The sequence below is a fragment of the Pteronotus mesoamericanus genome, unplaced genomic scaffold, assembly GCF_021234165.1.
Source record: "Pteronotus mesoamericanus isolate MK-2021 breed Mesoamerican mustached bat unplaced genomic scaffold, CSHL_Meso_final contig_41, whole genome shotgun sequence".
NCBI classification, from domain to species: Eukaryota; Metazoa; Chordata; class Mammalia; order Chiroptera; family Mormoopidae; genus Pteronotus; species Pteronotus mesoamericanus.
Window position 1 is genome coordinate 10,076,995 of NW_026555152.1, and position 24,488 is coordinate 10,101,482.

Below are 24,488 nucleotides of genomic sequence, written 5' to 3' on the forward strand. Positions count from 1 at the left end.
TTTAATAACAGCTTTGTTAAGATACAATTTATATACCATACACTTCACCCATTTAAAATATACGCACTGCAGTGGTTATTAGTATATTCACAAAGATGTGCAGCCATTATCACTCAATTTTAGGACATTTTCATCACCTCAGAAAGCTACCTTATACTCTTTAGCTATCACCTCTCAACTCCCATTCCCCAGCCTTAAGCAATCATTCTGATTTCTGTGTCTATTTGCCTATTTGGACATTTCATTAAAAATAGAACTATAATATGTAGTCTTTTGTGACTGGCTTCTTTCACTTAGCATAATGTTTTTAAGGTCCTCCCATGTTTCAGTATTAATTTCTCTTTATGGCTGAATAATAATCCATTGTAAGATATACTAGATTTTGTTTATCCATTTATCAGTTGGTGGACATTTGGGCTGCTTCTGCCTTTTGTCTATTGTGAATAATGGTGCTATGAATGCTATAAAAGTTTGTATACACACAACAATGTAAATACACTTAACACTACTAAATGGTACACTTAAAAATAGTTAAGATGTTAAATTTTATGGTTTTTTTTGCTACCATATAAAAATAAAAAATTACGGAATATCTATATGATAGAATTTTATATAGCAATTTATTTTTTTTAAGACTTTATTTATTTAGCCCTGGCTTGTATGGCTCAGTGGATTGAGTGACAGCCTGCAAACCAGAGGGTTGCTGGTTCTATTCCCAGTCAAGGCCCATCCCTGGGTTGCAGGCCAGATTGCTTGTGGGGGGCTTATTAAAGGCAACTACACTTTGCTGCTTCTCTCCCTTTGTCCCTCTCTAAAAATAAATAAATAAATAAAACATAATAATTAAAAATATTTTACTTATTTATTTTTAGAGGGAAGGGGAAGGAGGGAGAAGGAGAGGGAAAGAAACATCGATGTACAAGGGATACATTGATTGACTGCCTCTTGCACTCCCCTAACTGGGGTCTTGGCCCACACCTTTTGGTTTGCAGGCTCGCACTCAATCTACTGAGTCACACCAGCCAGGACTTATGTAGTAATCTAATATTATAATTATAAAACCCAACATAAAAAGATGCTTAGGTATAATGTTAAATTAAAATGATGTAAAATATAAATATTTCAAATGTATAAAAATAGATAATATTTGGAAGGATGTTTGCTGCAATGTTAGTGATCATCTCAAGATGATAGGGTTATGAAAAGACCATTTTGTTTTATACATTTTTACAAGATTTAAGAAATGGATACGTATTATTTTTATAATTAATGTAAAACATTAGAAAGAAAAAATAAGCCATACAAAAAGAGTTTGGCACCAGCAATCTTATTGTAACACATATATTATTTGAAAAATCCTTTCAATTAAAGAAACAATACAGTTATAAAGAAAAAATGTGTATAAGTTTTTGCGTGGGTATGTGTTTTCATTTTTCATGCATATGTCATAAGAGTGGGTTTTCTGTGTAACCCAAAGTTATCATATGGTAACTTTATGTGTAATCATTTGAAGAACTGCTAGGCTGTTTCCAAAGTGTGTTTGTACCATTTTACAGTCCCACCAGCCCAGCCATATATGAGTATTCGATATCTCCATATCCTCATCAACCCTTGTTATGTTTTTTATTATAGCTATCTCAGTGGGTCTGAAGCAACATCTCGTTGTGGTTTGGATTTACATTTTTCTGATGACTAACAATGTTGAGGATCTTTTCATGGGCTTATCAGCCATTTTTATATCTATTTTGGAGAAATGTCTATTCATATTTTGCCCATTGGAAAAAAATCGTTGTTTGTCTTTTGGTTGAGTTGTAGGAGGTTTTTTTAAAAATATATTTTGAGTACCAGAATAACCAGATAGATGATTTCCAAACATTTTCTCCCATTCAGTGGCTTGTCTTTCCACTTTCTTGATAATGTCCTTTGATGACAAAAGTTTTTAATTTCGATGAAGTCCAGTATATCTATCTTCATTGCTCATGCTTTTGGTATTATAGCTAGAAATTCATGGCCAAATCCAAAGTTATGAAGATTTATATTTTCTTTTAAGAGTTTTAGTTTTTATAGTTAAGTCTTTGATACATTTTTTTTTTTTTGGTTGTCAAATGATCTTTAATGAAATACTTTCCTTTGTAGTTCTTAAGGAACTGGGTGTTCTACTGCGCCAGTGTTTATGTCATCTATGATTATGGGGGTGACAGCCATCAACATTGCAGCCCACAGACAGGGCAGTTCCCAGGGTCTCTCTATTGGCTGCAGAGAGTTTTCTGGCTAAAGGTTGGTGTTGCATCTGTCAGTCAATAACAATTTCATCAAAAGTGATATTTCCACTGTGTTTAATGTGTGTTTTTTTGGTTTTGTGGTGGGTTTTTTGGGGGGTTTTGTCTTGTTTTGTTTTTTTTTGCTTCTTTCTGTCTCTTGGTGGTTCTTTGAGGGCCTTGATGATCAGGGCAGAAGCAGAAGGTATTACCTCAATCTGGGCTTCTCTTGTTCTGAATGGTTGCTTTGGTGGTGTCATCACCAACCACTTTTGGAGACAAAACCAGGGGCCTATTTTGGGAGACAGGGTAAATGTGTCACTGACTTCTCCACTGACACCTAAAGTATAGGACGTTGATCTCTTTGGGGTTGAATTTAGGTGGCAGAGGGATGTGGCAGGTCTCAGATGAACCTGGATTCAGGACAACCAGAGAAAGTTGTACCTTGGCCTCCTGAGCTGAAAGCTGAAATCATCTTTGATACATTTTGAGTTAATTTTTATATATAGTATGAGATAGAGGTCCAACTTCATTCTTTTGCTTGTGGATATCTACTTGTCTAGTGCTACTTCTCAAAGAGACTATTGTTTTCCCATTGAATGATCCTGGCACCCTTGTCAAAAAATGATTGACCATAGATGTATGGGTCTGCTGTGACTTTTAAGATGATATTTTCCTCTTCCTTTTTTTTATTTTTTTATCACTTTGTCCTATGTGTATATACTATAAGCAGTCTAATTTGGTTTATGTTTTAGGACTTGATATAAAAGGAAGCTTTAAAAATGTAATATTTTCTGTGTTGCCTATTTGTTTTACATAATGTTTACAGTCAATTTATGGATTTGTGTTAGGATGAAGTTCATTCATTTTCTTTGATGTATAACATTCCATTGAATGACTATATCAGAGTTTACTCTTGGCAGACAAATACTTGTGTTATTTTTAGTTCATCTAGTGATTCTTAAAAGTGTGTCTACAGGCATGGATGAGTAGGGGTAATCTTTTAGCAGACTAACAAATATTTGTTAGACAAATAAGTGAATAATAGTACAGGGGGACCAGGAAATGTTTTTGGTGTCCATAAAAAAAGATAGGTAGGTAGGGCATATTTTTAGGTAATTATATGTGTGCTTTCTGCAGTGGTAAGGCCTTGTGCAGGTATCTTCAGTTTAGACTTTGGCTGGTCAGTAACTGGGGAACAGTTCAAGAGAATGAAGTTGGTTTTTTTTTTTAAGTGTGTTTTATTGATTATGGTATTACAGTTGTCCCAATTTTTTCCCCTTTTTCCCCCTCTGCCTGGTTCCCCTCTTCCCTCCAGTGATCCCCACCCTTAGTTCATATCCATGGGTTGTGCATTTAAGTTTTTTTTTAAGTATATTTTGTTGATTATGCTCTTACCATTGTCTCATTTATTTCTCCCCTTTATCCCCCTCCGTCCTGCACTGCCCCCCATCAGCATTGCCCGTCCTTAGTTCATGGCCATGGATCATACATATACATCCTTTGGCTTCTCCATTTCCTCTACTGTTCTTACCTCATTCTATTTTGTACTTACCATTTATGCTTCTTATTCCCTGTACATTTTCCCCCATTTTCTCCCCTCCTTGCTGATAACGCTCCATGTGATCTCCATTTTTGTGATTCTGTTCCTGTTTTAGGTGTTTACTTAGTTTGCTTTTGTTTTTTAGGTTTAGTTCTTGATAGTTATGAGTTTGTTGTCATTTTACTGTTCATAGTTTTGACTTCTTTTTCTTAGATAAGTTCCTTTAATATTTCATGAAATAAGGGCTTGGTGATGATGACCTCCTTTAACTTTACCTTATTTGGGAAGCATGTTATTTGCCCTCCCATTCTAAATGAGAGCTTTGCTGAATAGAGTAATCTAGGTTGTAGGTCCTTGCTTTTCATGACTTTGAATACTCCTTGCCATTCCTTTCTAGCCTGCAAAATTTCTTTAGAGAAATCAGCTGACAGTCTTATGGGAACTCCTTTGTAGGTAACTCTATGCCTGTCTCTTGATGCTGTTAAGATTCTCTCTTTACCTTTAATCTTTGGCATTTTAATTATGATGTGTCTTAGTGTGGACTTCTTTGGATCCAACTTGTTTGGGACTCTGTGCTTCCTGGATTTGTATGTCTATTTCCTTTGCCAAATTGGGGAAGTTTTCTTTCAATATTTTTTCAAGTAAGTTTTCAATTTCTTGCTCTTCCTCTTCTCCTTATTTTTTTAAATTCTTGTTTCTTCATTTTGTTCTGGTTGAATGTTTATTTCTTTCCTATGTTCCAAATCAATGATTTGAATCCCAGGTTCCTTTACTTCACTGTCTCAGTCCCTTCTACCCATCTGGATGAACATAACTTCTTTAAATCATTGGTTGTTGGACTTCCATACAGCTCTGGGTGATTTTCACTTTTAAGTTAGTTGTGTTCCTTGTGGTTGTGCAATGGGGTGAAGCATGTCTACCCACATCTCCATCTTGACCGGAACTCCTGAGAATGGAGTCCTTGTGTGCACTATCATCTGCCACACTTGATTAATAGGTCTTTGTTTCTCTAAGATACGTATTTAGGGTTTTCTGTGTTTGTACCAAATAAGTAGGAAATTTTCCATGAGAAAAATAATAATTCCATTTCCTTTGCTGTGCAGAAATTTTGACTTTTTCACACTAACCTGTTAATTTTTTATCATGGTTCTGTACAAAAATAAAATGGTTTTCATTAGATTAACAGTTTAAATAAGTACCTGATAGAACATTCTTTTTCGTTTTTATAGCTCATCTTTGGGGCTCATAGTTAATGCTTTCCTTACTGTTCTTGATCCAAGATTGTGATCATCTTATTGTCTGTATTCTCTCCTGCAAAAAAGACAATTTACACTTTTCTGTTACAAGCATAATAGCCCCACTGCAGACGCTTCCCAAACACTTCTAACATCAGTCTATGATTGATTGGTATTAAGTCCAGTTAAGGAATGAACCTAATCCTCATCCCTTCATGGATGCCTTCTCCTGAGTTCCCTAGGTCCTAAGCAATTGCTTTCCAAGATATCTCTCTTGTAGAGAAATCTTGTATATTTAGCCGTTTACTACCCTTTCTACTTTGTGGTCCCATAGACATCTCCAGCTTGGTTCTCCAGTTCAGTGTTCAAGCTGAGTTCACCATTTTCTCCTCCACACATTATGCTCAGTGAAATAAGTCAGGCAGGGAAAGACAAAACCATGTATCCCTTGCTTTTTAAAAGTTCTCATCATACCACTTTGCTTTTATGAAAAACCTGTATTGGTATGTGTTTTCGCTAAATGGAAGAGAATTTTCACTTTTACCAACAAAAGCAAAAAGTGAAAACAACATTCAATGTTTGTTTTGCAGCAAGATTAACAGTCGTAGAGGCAGTATGCACCCTGAGCAGTGAGAGTGGCCCCGCCACCCTCCTCTGGGAACTACACTCAGAATCTCGGCATTCAGCTGCCAAAGATTTGAACGGTCTGAGAACATCTGTGCTTTATTTGGATTTATTTTATGTATATGTTATAAGGAGATATAAGGAGAGCCTAAGAGAGTTCATAAGGGTGTTACACTTAGTGTAAAACTGGATGTAATTAAACATGTTTGATATGATTGGGATTTGAGAATGCTAAAAAAAAAATTTCCATATAAATGAATGGTAATTGCTTCTTCCTTATGGCTTGTGAAAAGTTTCATAGGAATGCTCTACTTTCAGATAGCATAGGAACATGTACTTACAATTTCATTTATATGGAATTTAAAAAAACAAAACAAAACCAAAAAACCAAGCTCAAAGGTACAGAGAACAGATTGGTAGTCACTGGGAGGAGGTGGGTAGGCGAAATTGGTGAAGGGGGTCAAAAGATACAAACTCCTGGTAATAAAATGAGTAAGTCATTTAGAATGTAATGTACAGTTAGATAATGGTAGTTAATAATACTGTATGGCATATTTGAAAGTTGCTAAAAGAATAGATTTTTAAAAACAAACTGGCTTTTAGTTTAGTTTTTTACTGCTAAAAAATTATTTACAATGATTCCACAAAGGAACATATTGCTGAAAAATTGGTCAAAATGATAGGTATACTCTTTTTTTCATTTTTGAAGTAAATAAGTTTTCAGTTGTAGTTCACATACAATCTTATATTAGTTTCAGGCGTACAACCCAGTGATTAGGCATTGTATAACTTACTAAGAGATCATCTCCAATAAATCTCTTACCCATCTGATACCATACAGAGTTATTAGAATATTACTGACTATATTCCCTATGCTAAAACTATCCACATGACTATTCTGTAACTACCAATTTGTACTTCTTTATCCCTTCACCTTTTTTACATATCCCCGCAACACTTCTCCCATCTGGCAATCCTCAAAATGTTCTCAGCATCTTTGAGTTTGTTCCTGTTCTTGCTTGTTCATTTAATTTGTTTTTCAGATTCAGTTGCTGAGAGATACGTATTTATTGCCATTTTATTTGTATATTTTTAATCTTTTTTTTTTTTTTCCTTAAAGAGGTTCCTTTGCATTTCACATAATACTGGTTTGGTGGTGATGAACTCCTTTCTTTTTCTTATTTTATTTTTGGTCTGGGAAACTCTTTATATGTCTTTTGATTCTAAATGATAGTTTTGCTGGGTAGAGTAATCTTGTTTGTAGGTCCTTGCTTTTAATCACTTTGAATATTTCTTGCCAGTCCCTTTAGGTCTGCAAAGTTTCTGTTGAGTCTTATAGGAGCTCCCTTGTAGGTAACTAACTGCTTTTTCTTGCTGCTTTTAAGAGTATTTCTTTGTTACAACCTTTTACATGTTTGGGACTTTTTATGCTTCCTGGATTTGTTTGTCTATTTCCTTCACTAGGTTAGGGAAGTTTTCTGCCATCATAATCATCTTATTTTTAGAGAGAGAGAAGCATTGATTTGTTGTTCCACTTATTTATGCATTCATTGGTTTGTTCTTGTATGTACCCTGACTAGGAATAGAACCTGTAATCTTGGTGTGTGGGGATGGTGCTCTAACCAACTGAACTGCCTGGTCAGGGCTCTGTTATTATTTTATTCAAATAGGTTTTCAATTCCTTGCTTTTTCTTTTCTTCTTCTAGCATCCCCATGGTGCAGATATTGGTATACTTGAAGTTGTCCCTGAGGCTCCTTACACTGGCATCATTTTTCTTTTTCTTTTGCTGTTCCAATTGGGTGTTTTTTGCTTCCTTATATTCCACAGTGCTGATTTGATTCTGGATTCATCTACTCCACTGTTGATTCCCTGTAAATTGGTCTTCACTTCAGTTAGTGTATCCTTCATTTCTGACTGGCTCTTTTTTATGGTTTTCATGTTTTTTTCGATGCTGTTGAAGTTTTCACTGAGTTCATCTATTATTCCCCTAAGTTTATGAAGCATCATTATAATCAGTGTTTTGAACTCTATCTGGTAGATTGCTTATCTCCATTTTGTTTAGTTCTTTTTCTGGAGTTTTGTTTTGTGCTTTCATTTGGGACATGTTTATCTCCTCATTTTGGTAGGCTCCCTGTGTTTGTTTCTATGTATTAGGTATAACTGCTACATTGCCTTGGCTAGGTAGAGTGGCCTTATGTAGTAGATGTTCAGTAGAATACAGTGGCACAGCCACCCCATTCACCCAAAATGGGTACTCCAGGTGCGCTCCCCTCCCCATTGGGCCTGTGTATACCACCCTGTTGTAGTTGAGCCTTGATTACTGTTGACACATCAGTGGGAGAGATTCCCCCCAGGCTGAATGTCTACAAGGACTGGCTGTGACCGCCCATCACCTTTGAGGGCCTGTTGTGCAGGAGCCCTCCTCATGGAGCAGGCCTTACTTTAGCAGGGTTCTGTTTCCCACTGAGTTTGCCCCTCGAGTGTGTTTCCTGTGGAGGTGATGCTCTGATGTGGCCTTAAAACTGAAAAAGTCATTGTTCGTGCTGCCTGTCACTACCAGAACCAAGAGGTAGAGACGAGGATCGAACCTTTATGAGTGCTTTATGCAGATTCCAGCAATCTTGTTATAGATCAGCAAGTGGGATCCTGCTGCCCACTGCCACCCTTTAGGCAAAATTTCAGAGGCAAAGGCTTGGTGATAAAGGAATGGAGTCTTTATTTCAAAAACTACACAATTTTGGAATAACAACTTTCCACATGCATTAATCACTTAAGCCTGTCAGTCAAGGCTAAACTCTTTAACACTTGAGTTTAAACATGTGTCCCCTATCATTCCCCCAGGTAGTTTTTAATTATCTTATTTCTTTCGGATCAGTTTACAAACTGAAACAACATAAAATAAAAAATCTACACACTTTTGGAAGAATGACAGGCTTCTGTCTCAGAGGTTGTTCCCTCTGGAACACCCAAAGAAGAATAACCTTCCCACCTTCTGCTGGGCCAGCCTGACCTTAGGCTATACCCAGAGTTTCCTCTCCCATAAAAAATCCATCCAAAGTACCATCCTTTGGTAAATGCAGGCAGCTGCAGCACGATCATTCAGGCATCCTTGAGGATGAGAGCCTATCTCTGCCCTCTTTATTCCATGTGCCCTGGACACATTCGTCTTCTCAGCCCATCCCACCCTAGACTGTTTACCATTGCTTCAGGCAACCTCCTCTCACTCCTCCCCAGTGATCTGACCAGATCTCTCTGTATCAATTCTTCCCTTTAACACTACTGAACCTTTGTAATCTTGCAAAGGCAAACAGGTGACGGTCTCATTCTTCTGTAGCTACTTCCTACTGGCCATGGCTATAGTCCTACCTATCCCCTGGTCCAGAGATCCCTAACAGAAAGAGGGACCGGAGTGGAGGGAGGCCTTCACCAGAGAGAGAAGGACTTTGCAAAGTCTAGGTCAATTGGCTGTCCCTGGGAAGCACCATGTACACTATCTAAAGGATAGCATTACTGGACAAGGTGGAATCCTTGACATACTCTGGAGGTGAGAAATTAAACAAGAGTGTTAGAAGGCACAATCAGAATCATAACCACTAAATGACAAAGGTAGGGACCTATTCTACAGTGTCTTCGATTAAGAAAGAGTGACTTCCTTGGAGGAAGATGTGCAAAGTATGTCACATCTGTTCGAAGTCCTTTTGCCCACTATACTTAACTCAGGTTGAGGGGAAATATTCTAGGATTTCCTCCTTTAACACTTCTGGACCCTTTCTGTTCAAACTATTAGAACAGAAAAGGAAAGCAATTATAAGCAAGCCAGCAGACTACCCCATATTTCACCAACTCAACCACTCAGTCTAGTCAAACTATTGAGTCTCAGGAGGCAGTGATGCAGATGGTCTCAAATGAGGTCTATACTGTGTAAACAATCACCCAGATAATCATAGGCATACACTCTATGAAAAAGAAGTGTGAACATTCACGTTACTTCACACAACAAATCACAAACCAGTCTCTGAGTCCACAAGACTTTCTTTTGAGAAGACATTCAGTTGCAGAGCCTTTGCTGGAATGATATGAAACAATGACAGTCTGACAAATTCTTCCTGCCCATAACTGTACATCTCTGATGATGTCACAAACCCAGTTTAACTTCTAAGTGAAAACAAAACTTTGGAGACAGCTGCACTAGACCAATGTCCACCACTGATCATTGTGATTTTCCTTATAACATGATTCTTCTTGAAATCACCCTCATTGTCCTCAAAGGGACTGCATTATGTCCAGTTTTAATTTTTCCTGTTCATTTGCATAAACACAACAAGAGCAACAATTGATCACATAGCATCTTTAATTCTGCTTTGCCGGACCTCACACAAGGAATCTTTAGACTGACCCTTTAGTCTGTCCTTCAGGGCACAGAAGGCAGGCCACATACCTGCCATCTGTCTTTGCTTGCAGTACCTGTTTCCTTCAAGCCCTTGAGGAACCTTAAGGTCTTAAGGTCCCTTCTTGCCATCTTTCAGCAACCTTTATTCCTTCCCTGGAAAGATTGCCACAAACCAACCAACCAAGCAGGGTACCAGGTCTTTTCTCCAGCGGGCTTTCGCTAGCTTTGAAAGTCAGTCTCAATTCTTCAAGGCTTTCTGGTAACAACCAGAATCCAGCCAGGCCTCCTTCAGGCATGGCATTCCAATCAAAGTCTTGGTTGACAAAACCAGCATTGGCAACTAGTCTTATTAGTTTTATGCAAAGAAACCTTATTTCATCACTCATTCCTTCAGAATGACAGAATTCTGGAGGGACCATGTAAGGAGAAAAATATAAGTAGTAAAAGAAAATCCTTATTTTCCTAATATCTTCCCAAATTGCATCTCCATGCTTTATACCTTCCCGTTGTTTCCTTTCCCACTTGATATGAAGTTTTACTTCTGGGAAACCTCAATTTTCTTACAGAACTGAAACAAAGCAAAATCCAAAGCAAAGTCAGGCTTCCAAAAGAGGGGGCAACTAGAACCAGTCTTAGAATTTTTTCTTATACCCCACCAGCCCCACTTAACTGGTCACACAGGCGACCTTTCCTAGGTCCCAAATGGCCCAAAGCCTCACTGGTAGAAGCATTCTTTCATCTACCAGTGTGTCCCCTGGTCTCTTGGCAGAGACATGACCTCTCATCCCCACCTGGTACACCAGCATTCCATGGCACAAAGCCCCAGTGGTAGAGGCATTCTCTCACCTACCGGTGCATCCACTGGTCTGTCGGCAGAGACATGACCTCTCACCACCCAGTTTCATGGCAGACACGTGGCTCTCTTGCCCCAAGCCGGATTCCACTGACACCAAATGACCCTTCCTAGGTCCCAAATGGCAAAGGCTTCACAGATGACCTCTCCTAGGCCCCAGAGGCCAAACAACAGAGACAGAGGATTCCTGACATACGCAAAGTAGTGAAGTTCAAACCACATCCCCATAATATCAGAAAACAAGCAAAGAATAACTTCCCAAGGGTGAGGTTTTCCTCTGCTCCAAGTTTAAAACTTTCACAACCTTTCTATATACCTTTACTCATTCAGATTTAGCCATAATTCACTTTCAGTTTTTGTTCTTTTCCACACTGAGAAGGACCATACTCAAACTGTTATCTGACAGTTAAAAGTCCCTAGCTTTACAAGCACATGAATAAAGTAAAAGAAACATTGTCACCCTGTATTCGGGGTCACTGTCTTTTTCCAGAAGAGGAATTTCAAATCTCCTTCAGGAGTACAGGTCCCACTCTCCCTTTCAGCATCAACCGTAGCAGCAGGGTCTTTGTCCTCAGGTGGTGCCCATTTTATCCCTGTGTGGTGGATCCAGGGCTTGATTCCCACAGCTGAAAGGAAGAATGTGATGTCAACGGGCTGCCATAGGGATCAGTCCATTGTTCAGCTGGCTGCTCCTCAGGGACTTGAGTCTTCCAGGTCTTTTATCTGTCTTTGGGTGTGGTTAGCACAAATGGCACTAATTGGATTTCAGCTATCCCTTTCCCTGAGTAAGGTGATTTAAACTATTTACACTCTGGTTGGAGAAGAGAAGTGTAAACCATTTACCCCTAAGTGTCCTTGGTTTAGGGAAGATAGGATTTTTGAAGTACTAGATGGCTGTAAACTGCTTGGCCAATTAACAGTCTACTTAGTTTCCCTCTTGCACTTGTCCTGGCATACCGGCTTGTCTTATATTTATGCACAGTTGTATAAATATGACACAAATAAATCTCAAAAATATACAATGACATGAATAAATCTCAAAAATACTTTTCTGATCAAATGAGACAGGCACAAGAGAATACATACCTCCTACAGCCCCTCCTAATCCTCCCCAGGGATCTGATCAGATCTCTCTGTATGAATCTGAGAAGACAGCAGATTATGTACCCTCAAAAACCATCTTAACATTGCGTCTCAAGGTGATCTTTGTATAAGAAGAAAAAGTAGATAAGAGGTTTGGGGGAAAAAGGTTAATCCGTTAAGAGCCACAGTCCAGCTGTGATTTTCCTCTTACTTCAGCTGTTGATCAACAATTCTTTATCTGTTAATTCTTTATTTGTGTTCCCTCCTTGGAACACAATAGCTCAGATACCATCTCCATCACTTGCAGACCCCTAGGGCACAGTGGTTGAATTGCTTGTCAGCCTCCTAGGTCAGGCATTCCAGTTCCTAGAATAACAGTTTTCCACATGCATTGATTACTTAAGCCTATCAACTACAGCTAAGGCTAAAATCTTTAAATCTTGAGTTCCCTTATTAGTTTGAAGCTGGCTCTGGGACCTCCTGAGAGGTGAAGGCCAGGGTCAGCCACCCCCTGTGTTCTGCCCAGAGCCATTTGGCATGAGCTACAAAGTGATCTGCAGATGGCTGTTACTTGTGCTGGGCTTGGAGGTGCCCAGGAGAGGCCAAGCTGTGAACCAAGGCTGTCTGCTGCTAGTGCTGGGCCTGGGGCCACTCAGTGAGATGTGCAGGGCACACAGAGGCCAGATTCTGCTTGTTGAGAGATTTTAGGAAAGTCTGACGCGTGAGCCAAGACAGGCCTTTCATATGGAAAAACCACTGGAAATGGCTTGGGTGGACCCACAAGTTGGTTGAGACAGGGTGTCAGAGAATCACCAGGGCAGGGTGAGCATTAGCCAGGTTGTTGAAGACTCAGATAGGGCACCTGCCTGCCAGCTCTGTGCGGGGAGGGCTCATCAAAGGCACAGTGGCCTCTGCCAGCACTTGTCTCTGGGAGAAAGCTGCTCCTCTACTTCCCATCCTGATGCCAGGCTCTTCAGTTCCTCTCCTAAGTCCCTGGTGCCTTTCAAGCTGCTGCCTCAGTGTTGGAGCTCAGAGGGAGTAAGTTGATTAAGTCTGTGCAGGCCCTTTAAGAGGAATTGCTTGGGACTCCAGAAGCACTCCATCTTCCTCAGCCTTGATCCCTGCTGATTTTTACAACCAGAAGTTGTAGGGACTTCTCTTCCTGGCATCGGAACCCTGGGCACGGGAGCCTGGTGGGGGCTGAAACCCCTCACTCCTCAGCGAGAGCCTTCATAGACAAAATATGCCTTCCAATTTTTATCCACCACACTTGGGTGTGTGATGAGTCTGTTCCACATCTCCACCCCTCCTACTAGTTGCCATGTTTTGTGTTGATTTACTAACCAGGATTGGTTAGGCTTGCTATTCAGCAACTTAGTTTGAAACAAGGAAAGGAGAATATTAAAGGAAAGTATGAAAGTTTTTGGAAAGAAAGATCATATTCCAGTTTAGACTAGAAATTCTAGTTCAGGTTAAATATAAATACATAAATTATTTTTATTATTTCTGCTAAGCTATAATTTAACACTAGAGCTCAGAAAAAAAGTATAGCTCTTGATGTATAAGAGGCATCTAAATGTTACAATTATATAGCTTCAGGTTAAATGCTTTGATTATACCCTGTTTATTTAAATTGCCCAGCTAGCCCAGGCTTGATGAAAGAATTAAGTGGTATCAAGACAGGGCACTGAAGACACACCTGGTTTCCTCACTATTTAGGGGCCTTACGAGAATTATTTAAGGACTTTAGTTTTGTGAGAGAATTTATCTTTATTGTAGCATTTGAGGGATGGGGTAATAGGATTTTTTTTTAAACATGCCAGAGGGTTTTGCAGTTCTGGTTTAGAGCTGAGGGCAGAGTGAGTTGGAAGAAAAGCAGAATCATAGCAGTTGTTGAAAATACTAGTTCATAACAGTGGATTTTTTCACCAAGTTACCCATTCCTATGTTATGTTCATAATATTTTTTGTCTTAGTTCTATGTAGAAATTTTTCAAATTTATACTAATATTTTTTAATACTAATAATATTCTAGCACTGTATTCATAAAGCTAGAATTACAAAATATGTAAGTGATTGACAGCATGAGGGAAAACAGGAACATATGTAGGAGAAACTCAGCACCCACAGAGTTGAGGCCAGAATTGTATCTGGAATTTTTATTTATTTGTTTGTCCTTCTTTTAAGCAGAGAAAATGGAGATGGTTTATTTTGAATACCTAGTTTTTTTTTTTAAACATAAAGGATATAAGGGAATTAATAGAAGAGATTGTCAGAGAATCAGAATGCTCCTTCACACCTATAGTTAAAGGGTTAATATGCAGGAAGAGTCTTGGAGATAGTATTCAAATTCCAAGTTGCTGGCATTATTAAAATGCATAAAACCTTTTACAGGAATGTAGTGATAAACCATTTAGCTGTGGATGGATACTTCTGTGTGTTTTCTCCAAATGTAGGAAAAGCCGTGCTTCCCTTTGTAGCCATGGAAATTTTCTTCTTCAACAGGACCTTGTTTTTACAGCTTTTTTCTGACAGTAAGCTCCCAGTAAAAATTTATAATACAAATAATTGAAAATCATTTCTGTTTTGTTTCACAGTTTACTCTTTCCAGCATGTTGGGTCACAAAATAAAATCTTAAATTAGGAGCCCTGGCTGGTGTGGCTCAGTGGATTGAGTGCTGGCCTATGAACCAAACAGTGGCCGGTTCAATTCCCAGTCAGGGCACATGCCTGGGTTGCAGGCCAGGTCCCCAGTAATGGGCTCACTAGAGGAAACCACACATTGATGTTTCTCTCTCTCCTCCTCCTCCTTTCCTCTCTCTCTAAAAATAACTAAAATAAATCTAAAAACTATATTTTAAAAAATCTTAAATTAGGAAAAGCCCTCAGAGAGAGTTTTTAAACAGCTCAAAAGGTTGGTTTATCAGTTGTAGACAGTAATTCATTCCATTTTTGTTGTTCTGTCTCTTACTGTCATTATATCTTGCCTGTTCATCTATATATATAGTCTCCAATGACTGGCTTGTTTCATTGATGGCAAACTTGAAGAGTAAGCCTAGAACCAGTGGGATATAGTAAGATGCTATTATACACAGTCTAATTCTCCCTTTCTTAGAACTAGCTCCAAAAGATAAAATAAAGTTTGGGGGGAGGGGGGGCAGGAGAAAGTGGTGGCGGGAAAATGGAGACAAATGTATTTGAACAATAAAAAATAAATAAAATAAAAATAAAGTGTATTTGGTCTCAGGTAAAAATTAGACTCTGGAGAGAGACCAGGATTAGGGTCTGTTGCTGCTGTTAAGTCTTATGCATGGCTCTCCAAGCTTCTGTTACTTCATCTTCAAAGCGTGAAAAATAACAGTATCTGAGTTATAGGGTTGTTTTTAAGGAATAACTAAAATAATGCATGAAGACACTTAACAGTGTGTCTGGAATATAATGAACAATTGATATATGATTGAAAAGATTTTTAAAATTCCTGCATGGAATTTTGTGGAGTCTGTGTTCTACATCTTTTCCTTATCCTTTGGGCATTTCAATCTTCTTGGGTCCTTTGTGAAATACATGTGGCATTAAAGATGGCGAGTCCTCCCGAGTTCAGTGTGGGCAGCATCTAGAAACCGATGCTTTCCCTTAGGCAGAATTCATGGGTTCCAAATAGCCTGAAGGAGTAATACATGAAAAAAAAGATGAAATTGACATGTTTTAAAAGGGTTTTCTCATTATGTGCTTTCTTTTCATATTTTTTAAACAGTGCCTTTGAAGATGAGACCATGAAGCTTCGACAGCTGAAACTAGATAATCAGGTGAGCAGAGTCTTCTCTTTTGAAATAAGTGAAAATCTCTACTGACCATGATGCTGAGGGCTTTGACTCTGAAGACTTGGTAGGGTCATAGAAAGAAGACTTGGAAGTAAAGGCTTTGATGTTACTCACTAAGCAGTATCTGGACTTAGTATCTATTGAACCAAGGCTTGGACAATGGCAAAACCAAAGTGATTTGAGGACATCAGCAATAAAACTGGTCTTGGATTTGTAATCACTGAAAATTCCTTGGCACTTGTCAAAAGATTTAGAAGAATGTTAACATTGTAATTTTACATATTTATTTGGTCCTACTGCCTTAAGTACTTCTCTACACTGTAACTTCATTTAACTACAAGATTTTATTCTTACTGTAATCCTCAGACCTGAATGTGATGCTGCATTTAAAAAAGCTTCCATTGCCTGAAGAATAATTTTCTTCACAGCACTGGTCCCAATTTTATTTACCCATTATATTTTCTTTTTTGCAATGATTTGATTTACATTTGTTTCCTCTACTAGACTAAGTTCCATGAGAACAGGAAGCAAGTTTTTTTTTTTATGATGACTGTTATATCAGAAGTTCATAGCATAGGGCTGGGCACATAATAATCCTTCATTAAATATTTGAAGGAAGGAATGGATGGAGTTTTGCATTGTTACATGCTATGATTATCATGGTTAGTCAGCTTAAACCTACTTCCAACACAGCATATTTGCTCTTTAATATGAATGTTTTTTAATTCAGGAAATTTTATAGCTCTAGTCTATCTATGTAGGACCATTAACAATCAAAGTGTCTCAACTCCATTAGTAACTAAGAAGACCTCTAAAGTTTTGTCTTACTTCTCTATGTTGCTGTTGGAATTAATAATGGAACTTTCAGTGTAATAAATTAAAGGTGAAATCATTAAGAGCTAGGAAAGAGGTCCCAGCAGTGCATGCAGGGATGTGTGGAGCAACCCTCCACAGCAGGGCAAAGTGGAGATGCAGATGGGAACGCCACCCTGGTCCCTGGAACTGCACTGCTACTTGTGCCTGTACTTGAGCATAGCCTCCTCTGCAGGGCACCTTCCAAACCCTTCATGATGATGGAGCTACCCTGGAGACTGTCATCACATCCTGCTGCCCTTCAGGCCACCAGATGGTGGAGCGGGTGCCCAGTGGTCTTCAGGGATCTTGTGTGCTAGCCTTCCCCACCATAGGAGACCTTATGCTTCAAGGCTGCAGTGATTGCCGCCAGTGCCAGCTGTACCAGCAGCCTGCTTGCCAGGGCCTTCCTCACCTATTGCCTCGTGAAGTACATGCAGAGGAGCAAGCCTTGAGCCTTGGTGCTCCCACAGGGCCATCCAGCTCAGCCTAAACAGCCTGAATAATGACAGCAACACCATAACAGTTACTGAGCCATGAGGCTCAGCCCAACCAACGTAGACAAGGACCCGGAACTTGGCACTCTGAACTCTCCCCACAGCTGGCAGCAGTGCATGGGGCGCCTTGCCTGCTCCAGGCTGCAGGAGTGCCTAGCCACCCTACCCTCTACACCTTGAGGGCCAGGCCCATCCCACCAGGTCATCACCTCCATCTCAACATATGCCCAGCTCCAGATTGATCAGGAAAATCCATGTCCAGGCTTAGGGATCCTTCAGGACGAGCTGACTGATGTCCATGGCTGGGGGGCCCAATCCCTGGGGGAGCTCGGTGATAGTGGTTTTTATGGCTTGAAACACAGCTGAGGTCACTATGGCAGCTGCAGCCTCCCTCCACCTGGTGTCCTTTAAAGATACTGGGGGACATTTTAAGCAAATCTAGTTTTTCTGTGGCAGAGTAGGAAAACTGCAACAAACTCCCCAGCAATTACAAATGGCTGCCTGGGCACATTCCTCCCCAAAGTATGCTGTTTCTTAGTGGAGACCCAGCAAGGGTCACGCATTCGTGATGTCAGTGAATGCTATGAAAGAAATAATTCCTCCCTCCCTTCCTAGATTTTATTTGTTTGCTTTTAGAGAGAGGGGAAGGGGATGAGAAAGAAAGGGAGAGAAACATCGAGTTGTGGTTTCCTCTCACACACCCCCAGCTGGGGACCTGGCCTGCAACCCAGGCATGTGCCCTGACTGGAAATCGAACCAGCGACCCTTTGCTTTGCAGTCCGGTGCCCAATCCACTGAACCACATCAGCCAGGGCTTATATAAAGATGTTTTAATTTCTTCTGAGTAATAAATATATCTAAGTACAGGTATACCTAATATATCTTGGTTAATAGGAGTAGAATTGCTGGATCATATGATAACTTTATATTTAACATTTTAAGGAACTGCCAAACTGTTTTCAGAGTCACTAAGCCATTTACATTCCTATCAGCAAAGTATGAGGCTTCCTGTTCCTCCACATCCTTGCCAATACTTCTTATTGCTTGTCTTTGATTATAGCCATTTTAGTGCATGTGAATTGGTATCTTCTTAAGTAGTCTTTTTTTTTTTTTTTTTTTTTAAAGAGAGAGAACGAGAGGGGAAGGGAGAGAAAGGAACATCCATGTGAGAGAGAAACATCAATTAGCTGCCTCTTGCACACACCCTAACTATGGACTGAACCCACAACCCAGGTGTGTGCCCTGGCTGGGAAGTGAACCCACGACCTTTGTTTTGCGGTATGATGTCCAACCAACTCAGCCACACTGGTCAGGGCCTTATCATATAGTCTTGATTTGCATTTCCCTAATGACTGATGACCTTGAGCATTTTAAAAGTACTCAGTAGTCATTTGTATGTTCTGTTTGAAGAAATGTCTGTCCAAGTCCTTTGCCCATTTTTAAATTGGATTATCGTCTCTTTGTTGCTGAGTTGTACGAGTTCTTTATATAGTCTAAACCCAAGTTCCTTATTAGCAATAGTTGTAGATAGTTTCTCTAACTCTGTGGGTTGTCTTTTTACTTTCTTGAGGGTATTGTCTTCAACACTAAAATTTTAATTTACATTTTCTTTTGTCATATATACTTTTAGTGTCATGTCTGAGAAACCATTGTTTACTCAAGGTTACAAAGACTTACTACTTTGTTTCTCCTAATAGTTTTGTACTTTTTCTGATCTGTTTTGAGTTTATTGTTATATGTGATCTGAGATGAGGGTCCAGCTTCATTCTTTTGCATGTAGCTAGCCAGTTGTCCCACTGCCATTTATTGAAAAACTCTCTTTCCCATGGAATATATTTTGCTTTTATTTTTACTAGTTTCACTGCGGTATTTGTATTTTCAGGGTATGCAGACAAACCCTAGTTGGCTACATAATGTACAGATTTTCAGACCCTTCCAGTGATGTTATTGAGACATGGATACATATTAGGTAAAGAACATTTGTGCCATCTGGTGGACAATGGATTAAAGTATAACACAGGCTCTTTAGGTCAGGTTGCCTCTCTATTTGCACACACCCTTATAAGAGAGGCAGTCATCAATGCATTGAATTGGTAGTTTAAGAAGTCTGATTTAAAACTTTCAGTTTTATTTTCCCATGATCTCACTTTTTGTGCCAGGGAAGTTAGTTATTTTTAGCCAAATTGATAGATATCAGGTAACCGTATTCAACTTGTTGGTTTTATTTTGTGGTCAGCCAGTCTATTCCAAAAGTGCCATAATGTAATGAGCCCATCATCTCTAGGGAGTCTTTGGAAAATTGAGAATCAAAGTTAAGCTGTCATTAATTTGAGGGTTGCCTGAGCTTTATTATTTTATTGAGTTAAGCCCTTTGATGGAAATACCCTCTTCCCCCATCTAATCTCTTTATTTCCTCATTTATTTTGGCATCGCCATTTGATATTCTGCCCCCAGGGAAAACAGAGGATACCACCAGATTCTGGAGAAAATGGGTCCTCTGAGTTATTGCTCAATTTCCAAGGGAACTAGGAAATTTAAAGATTTTATAGCAGTCAATCCTGAAGGCAACATATTTTAATTGCTTATAGGGCATTGAACCTTTGGTTCTCTTCCTGACTCCTTTGTACATGCAGCCTTTAAAGCACCCTTAGCTTCTTAGGGGAGGTAAACCATAAATGAACCCTGGCTGGGTGGCTCAGTTGGTTGGAGTGTTGGCCCGTGTGTACACACACACACACACACACGTTGCAGGTTCGATCCCTGGTGGCTCAGTTGGTTGGAGTGTTGGCCCGTGTGTACACACACACACACACACACACACACACACACACACACACACACACACACACACGTTGCAGGTTCGATCCCTGGTCAGGGCACACGCCTAGGTTGCAGAGCAAGTTTGATCGCCAGTCACAGCACCATACTGGAGGTAGCCAGTTGATGTTTTTCTCACATCCATAGTTCTCTCTCCCTTCCTTCCTCTATAAATCAATAAAAATATCCTCAGATGAGGATTTAAAAAACAAAAACAAACCTTAAATGAAATATGAATTGACACTGTTATATAACTCAACAATGTTATGAAACTCAAGCAGAACTTCTCTTCTACCCTTTCTGCACTCTGAGAGGATGAATAAAATGCTAATTCAGGTGACAGTTTTTACCAAATGGCAATATGTCCATACGTAGTGTTCACCTTAAATGAATAGCCAAATATGTTTCCAGAAAAATGGGTTCACTAGAGAACAACAAGAAATTGCAGTTTGAGACATTTGGTCTAATGGCAAACCATGGGCAACAGAGAAACAAAGGAAAGAACCACTCTTTTCTGGACTTAGGAAGGGCTGTTGTAAATGAAGAGTCCTTGGGAGGACACTGAAAGTTGGAAGAATAGTGAGACTCCCATTGGCTGAGCTGTTAGTGTGCAAGAAGGACTCTTCTTCCTGCTGAACGAGTGAAGTAGTATCACCTCTGTCAGAGATGCAAGGTACCTGCTGTCTCTTCTGCTGGGGTTCGTAGTGTGCATTGAGCGACATGTGTGAGAGTTCTCCCCCACCCTCCTGCCTTCATTTAAATGAAGTTTCTGTTTATTAATTTTCATAGTAGATATTTTGTGATTGTTTTCTTATTTACAACCTTGGACAATAATAGGATATATTCAGTTCTGTAATAGTGTGGCTTTGAAGTTCACAGTTTGAATCTACAGTTTGTTTTTTAACAAATTAATTTTTATTTTGAGATCTGAAGAGTCTGAGCAAAATTTCTAGGTATGTTATGCAGTGGGTTGAAGTGTACTGTTTATGGGTTGAGCTCCAAGGGGCTGTCACCTCCTGAGTCATCTCAATCCTCCTACGTGTCTCGGTTTTTCTCCCCGGCTGTCTAATACAACCATGAGGACTCAGACTGCGAGGTAACCAACCTTCATGTGCATGTCCCTGAACGAGTCGCTTATTGGAATTCCCTATGGGGATCCTGCACATCGTGAGGGATACCCTCTGACATAGATTCTTAGTCATCTAAGAATACTTGAGATTTGAGCCGGAGGAAGGAAGTGCCCCTTTGGAGCCAAATGAGTTCAGGCTCTCAGTTATCCAGCCAAACATTTTGTTCAGACTCTCAAAAAACCCGCTGGAGAAAGAACAGGGCGGGGGAAGCCACAGGCGTATCCAAGAAAAAGAGAGCACCTGTTTTTTCTCCCTTAAGTTGTTGATATAAGTGAGTTTAAACACGACAGAGAAAAGTTTCATCAGATCCCTTGATAGGCTACCTGTGGCCAGGAGTCTATTAGCTCTTTAAAAGTCTAAGAATCTGGTTTTGACAGTGAATCTAGATGTAACATGTGACACCTAGCTCTTTGGCTTTCCTTTTCTAGACCACGAACACACTAGTCAAACTCACAACAGTCAGTTCTGAAAGCAGACATCAATTCATTAATTTACAATGAGAACTCTAACTCTTCCAGTGTGCATTCAACTCTACTGTACATGATTGTCTGTTCTTGGGAATTTGATGCCGAAGAAGTTAAACTGAAAATTAGAAGGCTGATTGGAAAGCAAGGGATCAGAGGAAGTGAAATTAGAGCATACTGATGGATAGTCAGTTCATCAAGACCTTTTATAGTTTCTTGTGCTCAAAGTGAGTAAGCTCTTCCAGTAAAGAAAATATTCATGTCTACCAAATTTAGTAATTTCTCTTTCTTGGACAGGCTGGATAAACTCTGTCAATTCTAGCTCTTTGGTTTCCCTTTTCTAGACCACAAGCAGAATACTCCTTTTCTATAGAACAGTTTTTCTTTACATATGTTGATAGGAGTAGCTGTTGCCTGTGTTATTGTTTCATCCGTTGTTTCACAGTTAGGAGACTATATGTAGATAAGAGGTGGCAATTTCTCATGTCTTTATACTTCATATTTACCGTATCTTCAGGCAGGTTGCCTCTTATCTATTATACAAGACTTCCTAGTTGCTAGAAGAACTTTATCAGTAAGTTCTATGAGGAGGTCCTCATTATAGTCTCCTGTGTATTTAGTGTTCCTGGTACATTAAGGTCCACCTATTCATTTTAACTCATGAGTCTCAAAATAATCTCAAAAACCCCAGTTATTCCTTCCCATCTTGCTCTAAGTTCTCTATTCATTCTTAACAGTATAGTCCATTTTGGCACATTATCTTAGGTCCCCAGTCTTTTTCTTATACAGTAAGTCCTCATTTAATGTCCTCAATAGGTTCTGCAACTTTAAGCAAAATGGTGTTTAATAAAACCAGTTTTACCATAGGCTAATAGATATAAACAAGAGTTAAGTTCCTATGCATCCCTTCAACATTATAATGAAACAAGTTATTCAAGGACCTGCTATAAACAAGGTTGGATAAAAAAGAATAGTCCTATTTCTTCTGTGTGTTCTGAATTTATCTGCAAGTTTTCATCAGGCCAGTTTAGGAAAAGCTCATTTCCTTTCCTATAGATAGTCTCACCCCTTGGAGTAGTAACTCTTCTTGTTAGTGGCACTTTTTAAAGGCAATATTAATAAATAAAAGTAAATAGATGGCTTTTTGCCTAAGAAACAATAAAGTAGGATATAATATTTTTGCTTTTAAATAATGGCTTAATTTTTTAGCTTGGGACTTGGAACTTTCCTACTCTGAGATATCCCTGATCCATAATAATTTCTATGTATTATAAGGCCTTATTTGTGAAAGCTTAAAAATAATGTATGTACCAGTACCTTCCTTTCCATCTTATTGGGTATTTTTCTCATAGTATCCCATACTTTTTTCTTGACTTTTCTTACTACCATGTTCCTTATCTTCTTTTATCCATAGAATTGATTGCTTTCTATTTGGAATGTTCCAACTGCTATTTTTTTCCCTTCTTGCCCTTGGTCCTAATTTGTTTGATTAATAAGTAAAAGTGAGCAAGAAAGCAAGTTATTATTCTTTTGCTAATTAAAACATGAAAATAATTTGGGGTTTAGACTATAATAAATGTTATTTTTTTTTTCAATCACAAAAATAAGAAAAGTTAAAAATATAGACAACTAGAAAGCCCTGGCCAGGTGGCTCAGTTGGTTGGAGCATCGTCCCGTACACCAAAGGTTGTGGTTTGATTCCTGGTCAGGGCACATGCCTAGGTTGTGGGTTTGATCCCTAGTCAGGGTGTGTACGGGAGGCAACTGATCAATGTTTCTCTCTCACATCAATGTCTTTATCTCTTTCTCTCTAAAATCAATAAACATATCCTCAGATGAGGATTTAAAAAAAAGAAAAAGGAAATTAATTATTTATATTCTACCACCCAAAGAATTTTTTTTGTGTTCTTTTATCTTTTACCCATGCTTATGTGTTTATATAGCTTAAAGTTGTGTTGATGATAATAATAATATGATAGTTACTATCCATATTTTAAGTAGACTTGGATCATGGTCTTTAACTTGGTTAGGAATGCATTTGTATCATTAATAATATAGGTGGTCTATAATATTATTTTTTTTTGTATTATTAACTTTGGTTTTGGAGGCAGGTTTATACATACAGTAAGATGTTCAAAGTGTACTAACCCTAAATCTTCATGTGGATGATTTTTCACATGTACATACACTCAATAACAACAGCTCAGTTCATGATAGAGAACGTTTTTATGACCCTATAAGGTTTCTTCTTGCCACTTCCCAGGAAATTGCCCCTGCCCCACAACAGTCACTCTCTGATTTCCATCACCTTCAGTTAGTTCTCTTTGCCTTTTCTTGGACTTGATATAAATGGAATCACCCAGTATATACTCTTTTGTGTCTGGCTTCTTCCACTCAGCACAGTGTCTGTTTTTGGAGGGGGGGTGGGAGGGAGGTCCCTCCCGTGTTGTAGTATATATCACTAGTTTAATTTTTTTTGTTGATGTGTAAAATTCCATTCATATGATGATACCACAGTTTATTAACTCTCCTCTTGATGGATATTTGGGCTGTTTCTAATTTGGAGCTATTATGAGTAAAAATTCAGTAGTCCTTTTGAATCCAAGGAATAGAAAATCATATTTTTCTTCATTGGCTCCCACCCGCCAGCCCTTCAGTTACTGCAGATCTCACCATGAGAAAATCGTATTTTTACTCAATGTTATTCCACAAAGTTTACACAGTAAAATAATAGAAAATAGTGAAAGAAACACAGAAAATTAAAATAAGGATAAAATACTAATGCCTGGGCAGATAAACACAGTATCCAATCTGTCAGGTCTAATAAATATTTATTAAGTAAATGAATCCTTGTCCCTGTTTGTGCCTCAGTTTTCTCATTTTGTAAGTGGGAAAATTAATTCACAAGGATTTGGTGTGAG

General features: G+C 38.9%; 1 protein-coding gene across 1 annotated transcript in view; it reads left to right on the forward strand.

The window, feature by feature from the left end:
* The window catches only part of TULP3 (TUB like protein 3), a 57,763-nt gene that overhangs the window by 14,028 nt on the left and 19,247 nt on the right, over nt 1-24,488 (forward strand). Inside the window, exon 2 of the mRNA XM_054577205.1 lies at nt 15,741-15,792. Coding sequence (XP_054433180.1) covers nt 15,741-15,792 — 52 coding nt within the window. The remainder of the gene's footprint in view (nt 1-15,740; nt 15,793-24,488) is intronic.